A 12,307-nucleotide genomic window follows, 5' to 3' on the forward strand; every position below is an offset into this window, starting at 1 on the left:
TTCCTCCTCCTAACCAAGCATTACTTCACATATTATCTGACTATGATGACAGAAATAACGGAGGTGGCAAAAATTACTAGGTTGAAAAGAACATTAAGACATGGCTATACAAATATATTTTAATAAAAACAAAATTAAAAGAGATTGAGTGTACTGTGTTCTTTTAAAGCTCTTACGAGTCTTGATATGTAATAGTATAATCTATTTCACAGCACTGATCTTAAAGCTGCATAGGTGGGGTTCCTGAGCAGACATTATTTTCCATAGAATGAAGATTAAACAACCTCTTCATGTGTTAACACTGCAGCTTATTCCAACATACAGTCAACAAATCTGAAACCAAAGGACTACAGTTACAAAGGCATTCTGTTGGCTTTTCTCTGGATCTGAGCCTTTTCTTTTTGAGACAGAATGCTTTCCTGGCAGATCCCTTAAGTCTGTCACACCATCAATATCTTTAGGCTTAGAGGAGTAAGAGAGCTTGCTCCTCAATGTAATCCCAGATCATTTGCTCACCCCACTCCTAAAAATACACAATTCTGACCACCGAACACTTTACTCATTCCCTTTTATTCTTTGGGAACTTCAGCCCTTTGCTAATTTTTACCTTCTCTTTTGTAAAAAATGTAATATATATTAATACATATATATATATATATATAAAATTATTGGGCCTGGCGTGGGGGCCTAGCGGCTAAAATCCTTTCCTTGAACGTGCCAGGATCCCAAATAAGCGCCTGCACCTGCATGGGAGAACCGGAAGAGGCTCTGCTCTTCGGATTGGCTCAGCTCCGGCTGTTGCAGTCACTTTATTTATTGTTTTATTGCAAAATCAGATGTCAGATATACAGAGAGGAGGAGAAACAGAGAGGAAGATCTTCCATCCAATGATTCACTCCCCAAGTGACAGCAATGGCTGGAGCTGAGCTGATCCGAAGCCAGGAGCTTCTTTTGGGTCTCCCACGTGGGTGCAGGGTCCCAAAGCCTTTGGGCCGTCCTCGACTGCTTTCCCAGGCCACAAGCAGGGAGCTGGATGGGAAGCAGGACTGCTAGGATTACAACTAGTGCCCACATGCGATCCTGGTGCGTTCAAGGCGAGGACTTCAGCCACTAGGCTACCGCGCTGGGCCCTACCTTGTCTTTTAAACTCCTCCTATTGCTCTTACTGATTTCAGTGTGCTCACAGATGACACTTCTATTAACAGCCTCCTTGTGAATCTGCTAACTCCTCCTGTACCTTTCTGTTCTATACTTCATGGCCACCCACATCTAGACCTGTACATTATCCACAACTGCAATCCTGCCATGTAACTTCAATTTCAAACAATCCAATCCCCAACTATCATTTCTACTCTTGTACCTCATCCCTATATTATATAATAACCTCAAAACCCTTTGATCCTCCCATTCTCAAACCTATTATCACCCTCTAAACTCTACCATACTTACAGCATCTCCAGTCCCAGTTAAATTCCACTGCCAATCACTTATATTCCAATAACATTCTTGGTCAAAATTCAACTCTTCACCTGAATCCATAAAGGTAAACACAGACAGCAAAAGAAACAAAGCCTGGCCACTATTTCCCTTTAAATTCCTCATTTCAACCAGCAACACTGCTGTGATCCTTCAGGATCCAGGGGACTGAGCTCTGATACCGAATCAAATATGTCAAGTCTTGCAGATATGGAGGGCTAACTGTATCTATTTAACACACTCTCTAGACATAACCTTCTAACAACTCTTCTTTTTTTAAAAAAGTATTATTTTATTTTGATAATCTTTACATAGTTGATTGAGCACAAAGGGTCAAGGGCTACAAGAAAGTGGGTACGACCATTGTTTTCACATTCTCTTTTTTTCCCCTATCCGGGTAAGCGAGGAGATAAAGAGAAGCCCCACCCAGCCTCCCACCCACCCCAGGGTCCCCTATGTGGGGCATGCTCCAAGGGTACTGCTTAAGTGGTTTAGATAGTTCAACAGTTCTGAATTGCTGCCAATCTTGCCATTCCAAGCACGAGAAATCTCTCCAGATTTTTACTGCCAACACTTGGCTGGTAGTTGATCGATCTGTCCTCTGTCAAAACTTTCCCTTCTTTCACATCATCAGTTACTCTACCGGGTCACTCCAGTGAGGAAATCATCTATTACATGACCTTGGCATCTCCCACTGCTTGCTTTCTCCTCTACTTGTAAGAGCTGCCTATACTCAGTACTCAAAAGTTCTATGTTTTTCATTGCAATCCCCTTCAGGCTTTAGTGTCCATTATTTCATAAAAACATGGTCTGCTGTCACTGTTCTGCAGAGATAAATCAAATGGTTAATTAACAGACTCTAATTACTGACCCATGAAAATCATGTCTTTTCCTTAATAGATGAACTCCTTACTAAGTTGGTTCTATCTAGGATATGGCAGTTATTTGGTTCTCCTTCTACTTTCCTGGTCACTCCTCTTCATTCCCCAAGCTCTAAATGCTGAGACTTGGTCTTTAGGGCTGATATCAGTGTAGCAGGTAAAGCCGCCAACTGCAACAGGAGCCTCACATACCAGCTGGTTAGTGTCCCCGCTGCTCCACTTACGATCCAGTACCCTGTTAATGGTCTGAGAAAAGCACTGGAAAATGACCCAAGTGTTCGTGCTCCTACCACCCATATGGAAGACCTGGAAGAAGCTCCTGGCTCAAGCCTGGTCCACTCTGGCCATTGGGTACTAGGGGAGTCAACCAGAAGGTGGAAGATCTCTTTTTTTTAAAGGGGGTTCAGGTCCCTGGTCCTTTTTTTTTTTTTAAGCTAAGTTTAATTGTTGTCTCGTGGTTTTACACCCAACTTATCTACTGCAAAACCCAAATTCTAGGTTTAATCGGGACATGTCCTCTGAACTCTAAATCTGGTCTATCTGGTTACCTTGCCTTGCCAACATTTTTCTCCACAAGGTCTAGTAGGCCACTTCCCATGTGAGCTCTTGAAATCCACACCAACAGCAATTTTTCTAGGAATCCTGCCTATTTTGTTGAATGATAACTTTACCTTTTCATTTGTTCAGGCCCAAATCCTTGGAATCATCTTTCACTTACACATATATTAGCCTTTAAAACACGTCCAGAGTCTGACTACTTGTGCTGACAGTAGTCCAAGCCATCAACGTAGTCTACCAGCACCCTAACAGATCTCTGCTTTATCCTTGTCTCCTACTCCTACCCTCAAATCTTTCTCAATATAGGAACCTGAGTAGTTCTTACTACCAGGTGAGCCTAAGCATGTAATTCCGCAAACTTAAAAAAATCCTGCACTGGATTCTCTTCCCAAGTCTGAGTAAGAGCCAGCTTCTTCAAATAACTAAGGAGGCACCGAATGGCCTCTCTTCCCTGTCTGAAGTCTTCAGCTACTCCAACTCTTACCCAGCCTGGCCACAGCAGGGTGTTCTCCTGGTTCCCCACACCCTTTACGCATGTTCTTGCTTCAGGCTGTCGGCACTCTGCTTCTTCCACCTGCAGCACTATCACCCCCAGAAAATCGCATGATCACTGCTACTTCTCAGTGAGTCCTCTGGAGTTACACTACCTCAACATACACACAGCCGCCTTTTGTGACTCTAGCATTTCCGCTCTATGTTTCAACTGTCTGCTATATGACATATACATACACACACCTGTGTATGCATACATTCTCTCTCTCACACACACACACACACACACACACACATTCTGCATCTCTCCAACATGCACTTTTTCCCTTCCCAAGAAGCACATCATCTCATATGAATCAGGACTGCGGTTTTACTACCTGGATTAGTGCCTAGCACATAAAAGGAGGTCAAGCATCTCCAGTGAATCAGTGAGAAAAGTGAATTTAAAGGTAACATGTAATTTTCTTATAGATTGTAACAGCTTCCAAAATGTTTCTGTTACCAACAATTCATGTTGACAATTTGCTAAATTATATACTAAATAAACAAACAAAATTACTCTAGGAAACAACACACTCATGGGAGACTTAACATACCAAGAGGCTCACTCTACTTTAAAAACCAGTCCAGGTCTCGTAAGGCTTAACAGAAAGAAAATGATTCGAATTACTACAAAGCAGCTATCACACTACACATGCAACATAACTAAAATACTTCAAATTACTTTAAAACCAAGACATTGTAAGAGATGATTTTTACAACCTTTTTACTATAATTTTTACAAAATAAAAACATACCAGAGGTGGCTAATGGAGTCATATTTAAAATAACTAACTAAATAAAAATAAATCACATCCAATTGAATGCGAATGTATTACTATTCAATGTATAACATCAATGTATTATTATCAGCTAATTGTGTAAATACTATGAATTCAATTCCCATGTTAGTTTCCAGAACCCAGGCAAAGCAGCTCCCGAACTTCCTTTTCCAACGGGAACAATGTGACACAATACAATTTGGACAGGAACAAGAATTTTGCGAACAAGGAAAGATTTGAGGATATTACAGATTCGAAGACAAACTGCTCAAAATACACATTAAAAAACGGTCATCAATATCACTCTTCCAGAAGAGAAGAGGAAAGAAGTAAGGCCTCCACATGAAGCATCCATAGTCTAAGATCAAAATTGTTCTATGCAGTGTAAAAGTGCTGAGAAGAGCACCACTAACTAATGCTGTCTGACATTAAAAGTTCTCTGCTGTAGGGGCCCTGAGAGGTAGCCTCACAGCTAAAGTCCTTGTCTTGAATGTGTCCCAGTGGCCCCACTTCCCATCCAGCTCCCTGCTTGTGGCCTGGGAAAGCAGTCAAGGATGGCCCAAAGCCTTGGGACCCTGCACCGGCATGGGAGACCCAGAAGAAGCTCCAGACTCCTGGTTTCGGATCAGTTCAGTTCTGGCTCTTAGGGTCACTTGGAGAGTTAATCAGCAGATGGAAGATCTTCCTCTGTGTCTCTCCTCCTCTATGCATACCTGATTTTCCAATAAAAATAAATAAATCTTTTTTTAAAAAATGTTCTCTGCTGTAGTAATAGTAAGTGACTAGTCTGGTAAAGCATAGTAGGTTGGGAGTGGCATAAACTCCGATCCAAAGTCTCCCTCTTCCCTCTACACCCTCACTGTTAAATGTTCTTTGGGAAAGTTTTCCCCTTCTTTAACAATTTAGGAGAACAATTTTTTTTTTAACAAAACCTGAACAAGCAAAAAATGCATCGTTCTCCGCCCCCCAGCTACACTGATTATTACTACCTGGTGATTAGTACAGAATAAATATTCTCAGTATACTAGCCAAATAACTGCAACACAAAAGCCATCTTCCAAAAAATGTCTATTGAGCAGACGTGTGAAAGACATCAGAAAACCAGCTGTCATGCCAATTATTCCTTACTCCTCCGATTACCAGCGAAAGAGGAGAGTGTGTGGGGGGAATGTGAGAGAAATGCCACGGTTCATGTCACGTGGGAATTCGGCCTTGGCTGTCACACCACACCAAGCGCCCACGAAGGATGAAGCCCTGAAGGCTTGTCTACCACCAAACTTGATCTGAACGGAGCTTAACACAGCATGGATGGAAAGCCGGCTAAGTCTGCCTGGGAGCAGGTGCCCTAGGAAAACGAATCCCAAAAGGCTTTACCCCAACTGGAAGATGACTTGGGAGAACCGCCCGTTTGCCCTAGCAGAAAGCCAGAGTGACGGGTGTCCATCATTTCCACAAGCCTGGGAGTGGACCGGGAGTACCGGCCTTGGCGGCGGCAAGATGCCATGACTAATGCCACCACCTTCACCCCAAGTTGCGAGCAAAGCTGCCATTTCCCAGCGAGCCCACGCGCACGCGGGACACCATGCCCCTGTTCCCGAGCCCTCGGGGACGCAGCAGCAGGGGCCGAGGGTGGACCTTCCCCGTCCACTGCCTCGGGGGCAGGCAACGGCAGCGGCAGGAGGGGCGCGCCGGCCGTTCCAGCTGTCGCCCGGGAGCCGGTGCCACGCGCCGGCTGCCGCCACCCGAGGCCTAACCCGACCATCTCGCGGAACGTCCCCACGGCCTCTCCAAAGGGACAGACGCCGGCTCACGCCCACTCCTCTTGAGAGCTACTCTCGTACCTGGAGAAAATGATCCCCCCGGTGGAGGGCAGCGCGGAGGCCACGCGAGCTCTCTCGGCTTCACTTCTCAGCCACACAGCGTGTTTCTACGGCCACCGGCCAAGATGGCGGTGTGCAGCCGCCGCCTCGCGCAGGCCACAGGGGGACGCACGGCGCACGCGCGACCGAGCGCCAGGCGGAGCCCTGCACACCGCACGTCATTGGCCTGCGACCGCCGGCCGCCGTCGCGGAGCAGCCGGACGGTGCTGGGCGGCGGGGTGGGAGTGGCGCGGAGCTGCGGGAGCGGGAACTGCGGCCCGCGGGATCTGGAAGCCGTAAGTGCTGGAGCTTCTCGCGGCGTGGAACGTAGCCCTAGCAAAAGCAGATGCATGGTCCTCCCCGGGGTCTGTGGCTGTTGGCGCTTGCAGCCTCCCCATGCGTGAGCTTTAGGCGTTCTGGCACGCCGGTGGGTGTCCAGTGGCACCCACGAAGTCGGCCCTGTACACTGCCTCTCTTAGCCCCAGCTCTGCTGTGTGTGGTCAATTATTTGAGGGCAGGAACTCAGCCTTTTCTGACCTCCGTGTTTTATCCACTTGGAGGCGTCCAGCGCCAAGTCCACGGATTAATTCTACAACAAATGTAGAGGTTTTTTGTTTTTTGTTTTTCCTTTTTGGGTTCAACGTTAGGCTAAAAAAGATGGGTTTGAGGCTTGCTTGTCTTTTTTCTAGGTAGGCCTTACTTATCTTCCAAATGGAATCCGTTCGTCCATTTATTCATTCAGTAAGTTGCTTGCTGAGTGTTGAAATCTCAGAACTTTTCAAAGGTTACATCCCAGTGGCTGCCATTGTGTAATGACTATCAAGTGCTTTTTGTGGACTCTCAGGAAACACTGTAGAAGCTCCTGGGAGCTGTCAGGGAGGTAAATGTATTATGATACACAATTGCTAGTATCACAATGTCTAGTAAGTTTTACGTGTTGTTCATAATCCTAGAAAAACTTTTCATGTCTGCATTAGAATTGCAAAGATGGGAAAAATGAAGTCAACCTTTTCAGAAGACATCAGCCAGTTCTGCACCTGGAAGCCATTTTTTCTGTCTTTTATGATAAAAGCACATGTAAATGAAAGTTTAAAAAGCATTTTATGTACTTATTACTTGAAAGGCAGAGTTACAGAGCCCTCTTCCATCTGCTGGTTCACTCCGCAGCGTTCAGTGCCTTAACCCAGTGCATCGCAACACAGGCCATGCAGTGAAACTGTTGATAACTAGTAAGGTGTTATTTTTCTCTGCACCCGTGAATACATATTTAAAAGGGAACCAATATTGACATATTCCAGGAGTAAAAATATTTCAATCTGACCTTTGTTTTCAGAATTGCGTGGTGTTGTATGGTTAAAAATCAGCGAGTCATATCTTTGAAATCAAAGGTAAGTACACTCAGAGCTGCTCCCAGTCTTAGCTAAAGAGAGGCTGAAGCTGGAATTAATCCTGTGTTCCCTCAGCTACATCTGCTGCTTTGCATCTTCTGTCATGATTCCTGTCATATACATTAAAGAACAACTGAATTTACAAGCTGTTTTAGTTATGGTCATTGAGTTATATTTATATTAATCACATTTGGGAAATAAGCAATTACTATGTCTTTGTATAATCCATTAATTTATAATGTTACCCACTGTTGAAATGCACTTGGTCCCTGGTGTAATGTGTGTGTTCTTTCTTTTCACATAGAACTCTTTAAAAAATGACGACACCGAACAAGACACCTCCTGGTGCTGACCCTAAGCAGCTGGAAAGGACTGGAACAGTACGGGAAATTGGGTCACAAGCTGTTTGGTCACTCTCGTCTTGCAAACCAGGTAAAAAAAATGCAAAACAATAGAGCTGTTGGTAGTCATTTCTTTGTACACTAGAATGATGTGTTCTTTTTTTCTGCAATAGATTTATTTTATTTTTGACACTGTTTATATAGAGTTGAGAAGAATGCACGCCCTTGTGGACCACTGATTAGGGCAGGAAGGGTCAAGGGATGGCGAAAAGTGGATGAGACTGCTGCTTCCCGTCTTCTCTCTATTCTTCCTGTATCTGAAGGAAAGGGGAAGAGAGTGGGAAGGGGCTAGTGCAGCCTAACCACACCAGTACCCAATGATGTGGGACAGCCACTTGATGTCATCCTAGGGTCCCTGATGTGGGGCATGTTTCAAGAGTGCTGCTTAAGTGCTTTTGATGGTTCTGAGATGCTGTTGATTTCATTGCTCCAAGTTTGAGAAAATCCCTACAAGGTCCATTGGCTGACGTAGGCCACCTCAGGCTGCACTTGCCCAGATACTCACCATCAGAACTTGGACAGAAAAGTTGTCCAATTTGTTCTGCCTTCCATGTATTAGATGTCCTCTGCAGGCCTCAGTGGACTGACTGTCATGTCCCCCATCAATGGGTGCTGCAGCCTGGCTAAGCCTGTTCGACCGCAGTATCCAGCTCACTTTTATGCCAGCAGGCATCACCATCTGTCCAGTCAGGCCTACCCCCAGCCCTTCTTCTCATGCTCACCAGTGGGAGCTGCAGGCCATCGGAGGGATGCCCACAGTTTCCCTACTAGGCCCACTCCCAGTCCTGGATATTGCTGTCTCCAGGTGGTATGGCGGTCCAGTCTGACAGGACTTGTTCCCTGTCCTTGCATATGCCAGCTAATATTGTGGCGCAACCTGACTCTCTTAACACATATGCAGGTCAATGGATTTTGTAGTCCTGCCCACTTGGTCTGCTCTAAGTCCCAGCTAATGCTTACCAGTGGGAGCAGTGGTCTAGCAGGGAAGTTGCCATAGCCCTCTTACTGGGCTCACACCGCCACACTGGGTCTTGCATCTGCTATGGAATACTGCGACTTGTTCTGGCATGGCTTACCTTATGTCAGCATTTGCAGGCAGGTGCTACGGCTTCACTCAGACTGGTGTGGCCCCAGTCCTAAGTCATGCTGGTGGGTGCTTCAGCCTAGCCCAGGCCGGATTGCCCCCAGTTCCAGCTCTGATGTGAACTGGCTGGTGTTGTGACCCAGCCCAACCTGTCTCACATGCCGTCCTGGTTCTCAGATCTTGGTCACTCTCGTCTTGCAAACCAGGTGAAAAAAAAATGCAAAACAGTAGAGCTAATGGTAGTTGTTTCCTTGTACACTAGACTGATGTGTCTAGTGGGTGTTATGAATTGGCTCAGCCCCGTCTGCTCCCAGACCTGATCCACACATATGCTGGTTGGTACTGTAACCTGGCCTGGTCTGGGATGCTTCTAGCTTTGGTTCTTGTGCTCACCTGCAGGGACTGTGTCCTGACAAGCTCCTCTATCGGGTCACCTCCAAATCACAGATCTTGCAGACATGAGTGGGTTCTTGGCCCAGGCTGACTTGGCCCACCTCCTGTCCTTGCAGGTATAGTGGCCTTGCCCAACTGATCCACACCCATTCGAGTTCTTACCATTGGGTCCTACATTCCAGCCTGCCTTGTCCATCCCCAGACTTGGCTCTCGCATAGCTCAATGGAACCCGAGACCTATCCCAGTCTGCCTTACACCCACTCTTGCAAACACCAATAGGTGCTGGAGCCTAGCCCAGTTTGGCATACCCTAGACCCATTGCACACTCATGCTGAGGGGTACTGCAGCCATGTCCAGCCCAGATTGCTGCCCCCTCTCTGGATCTTGTGCTCACCAGTGGGAGCCACAGCCCAGCTGCGGCACCCCCTTAGCTTCCCTCCAGGCCTGCTGCCAGCCACAGATTATGGTTGTGCTAGTGGTTGCTTTGATCCAGCCTGACATAGCCCATCCCCTGGCTTAGCCTTGACCATAGATGCTGCAGTCTGGGTTGGCCTGTCCTGCCTCTAGTCCTAGTTTTCACAGGTGTGTGCTGCAGCTTAGCCCTGTATAAGCTTCCCCCATCCCTGGCTTTCATGCAAACCAGTAGGTGTAATAGCCTAGCCTGGAATGGCTCACACACACTCATCCTGGCTCCTGCACATGCCAGTGTGATATGGTTTGGCCTGCCCCACTAGGTTTGTTGCCCCAGAGACAACCCACACACATGCTGACAAGTGAAGCAGTCCTGCCAGACCTGACCAATAGCCAGCTCTGTCTTCTGTGCTGACCAGCAGGAGCTACTGCCCATCAGTAGCTGTGGGCAGTACTGCCTACCTGTTCCTGCAACAGGCCCATTCCCAGACCCAGATCTGACATGTGCCAGTGGGCGGTAGTCATTGACTTGGCACAGTCTGCCTCTAGTGTCAGCCTTTGAATGTGCTGGTGGATGTTGTGGCACAGCTGCCCCACACCCTATCTAGGGTGCACCTGCGGGTGCTACAGCCTGGACCAGCCCAACCTGTTTGCTATCCTAGTACGTGTGAGTGTCAGTGAGTAGCATGGTCATGCCTAGCTCAGCCCCACCCTAGCCCTCAAGCAAACCAACTAATATGGTAGTTCCACAAAGGCAAGCCCACAAATCCGCCACAGGATCTAACCCTAGACCCAGATCTCTTGCATGATGGTTGTGGCCCAGCCTAATGTGGTCCTTCCCCTGTTCCAGCACACACTGGTGGGTACTGTGGTCTAACCCTGACAGGTAGGCTTTCTAGCCCTGATTTTAGTGTCGGCGGTAGTTGATGCTGTCTAGCCCAGCTCAGGTCTCCACATGAATGGATGCAGAGGTCTGACTCAGGAACGTCCTCTAGCTTTCCCCTTTGAAACTTGTTGGTCTCAGCCCTGTTGCTTACCTGCAGGTACAGTGACTTTGTCAGCAGAAGGCCCTCGGAAGTCATTCCCCACTTGAACATACTCTCAACAGTTCCCCGCCCACCAATTCCAATATCACCTTCCCTGAGCAATCCACAATCTCCACACCCAGGATCGCTTCGGTTCCCCAGCCTGGTCTTTTGGTCGGGTGGTACACTGGCCTGTAGCCCTGCCCACCCACCTGCAACCCAAGCTCATGCATGAATTCCCATGCCTGGACTTCTGGCATGTATGCTGGCCTGGGACCTTACCCCTCCATCTGCCAAGGACCCAAGCAAGTGCATGAGTCCCCAAGCCCAGTCCACCAGCAAACTATAACAGTTCAACCTGGAGCCTTACCCCCCAACCCACCCATCAGACCCAAGCAGATGCACAAGTCCCCAGGCCCGCTCTGCCAGCCCCTGTTGTGAGGACCCAGGCCCCAGAGCTCACAGAAGGAAGCCCTTGGCCAGACTGAAGTGTTTTTTGTTAGTGTAAATGGCTTAAGTCTAATGAACTGTAGTTATAGATTATCTCTTTCTAGTTGCTTCATACAGTCTAATTAGATTTAATGACATGTGTTACAAAGTCTCCTTCTTTTCCTGTATCTCTGCTATAGTTCAGTTATCATTTAATTACCCTTTTTGGATGTTGATGGCTATTTCTCAAGATAGGATAGTGATTTTCCTTTGAGTAATTACATATCCCCAAATAATTTTACTAAACTCTCGATAAGGAATTTTTAAGAAAGTTTTGTTTTTTCTCAAAAAGTTGTGAATATTGTTTCATTGTCCTCTTTCGCCATGTTGCAGGTAAGAGGGCCTGTATTCATTTTGTTTGGTTTTGTTCTTTCTGGAAGCATGTAAAATTCTCTTTCTTGGGAGGTTAACACTTTTGCCAGGGTATGTGTGTGTGTTTTCTCATGTATGTATCCCAAAGTTTGATAAGTATTTCCAGTAGGCGCACTCAAACTCAGAGAAATTTCAAGCTCGGAGATGTTGGCTGGGAGTTGGTAAAACTGGATAGCTTTGTATGTTTTCAGATCTTAGGGCACTAAGTAAGTTGTTGGCTATTGTTTGTTTTGGTAGATGTGCTTCTTCAAGTTGAGAAAGTTTCCCCATTTGCTGTGCAGTGAGCTTTTTTTCTTTCTTTAGTTATTTTTATTGGAAAGGCAAATCAGACTTATGGAGAGGAGAGATGGAGACAAAGATCTCCCATTCGCCAGTTCACTCCCCATATGGCTGCAGTGGCCAGAGCTAAGTTGCTCCCAAGCTGGGAGCCAGCTGCCTTTTCCAGGTCTCCCATCTGGGTGCGAGGTTCCAAGGACTTGGGCCGTCCTCTACTGCTTTCCCAGGGCGTAAGCAGAGAGTTGCCAGGACACGAACTGGCACCTGTATGGGATCCTGGCATTTGCAAGGTGAGGGTGTACTCATTGAGCCATCTTCGCACCAGGCCCCTTGTGTTCTTATCTTGGATAGGTACTGAATTTTATCAATGCTTTTTCTAT

At 46.7% G+C, this 12,307-nt stretch overlaps 2 protein-coding genes across 4 annotated transcripts in view; one reads left to right on the forward strand and one right to left on the reverse strand.

The window, feature by feature from the left end:
- Positions 1–6,225, reverse strand: part of ABCE1 (ATP binding cassette subfamily E member 1) — a 30,880-nt gene extending 24,655 nt beyond the window's left edge. The window contains exon 1 of one of the 3 annotated variants that reach the window (XM_004588136.3): positions 6,070–6,225. The gene's annotated coding sequence lies outside the window, so the exon portion shown is untranslated. Of the gene's footprint in view, positions 1–210; positions 259–5,710; positions 5,939–6,069 lie in introns of those variants that run through there. The other 2 variants (XM_058666803.1, XM_058666804.1) reach the window with 2 other exon arrangements.
- A 31-nt stretch (positions 6,226–6,256) lies between these two features.
- The window catches only part of ANAPC10 (anaphase promoting complex subunit 10), a 70,259-nt gene continuing 64,208 nt past the window's right edge, over positions 6,257–12,307 (forward strand). Inside the window, exons 1-2 of the mRNA XM_012927838.2 lie at positions 6,257–6,383; positions 7,780–7,907. Coding sequence (XP_012783292.1) covers positions 7,793–7,907 — 115 coding nt within the window. The 5' untranslated portion in view covers positions 6,257–6,383; positions 7,780–7,792. The remainder of the gene's footprint in view (positions 6,384–7,779; positions 7,908–12,307) is intronic.

This window comes from Ochotona princeps, chromosome 7 (assembly GCF_030435755.1).
Source record: "Ochotona princeps isolate mOchPri1 chromosome 7, mOchPri1.hap1, whole genome shotgun sequence".
In the NCBI taxonomy this organism is placed as follows: Eukaryota; Metazoa; Chordata; class Mammalia; order Lagomorpha; family Ochotonidae; genus Ochotona; species Ochotona princeps.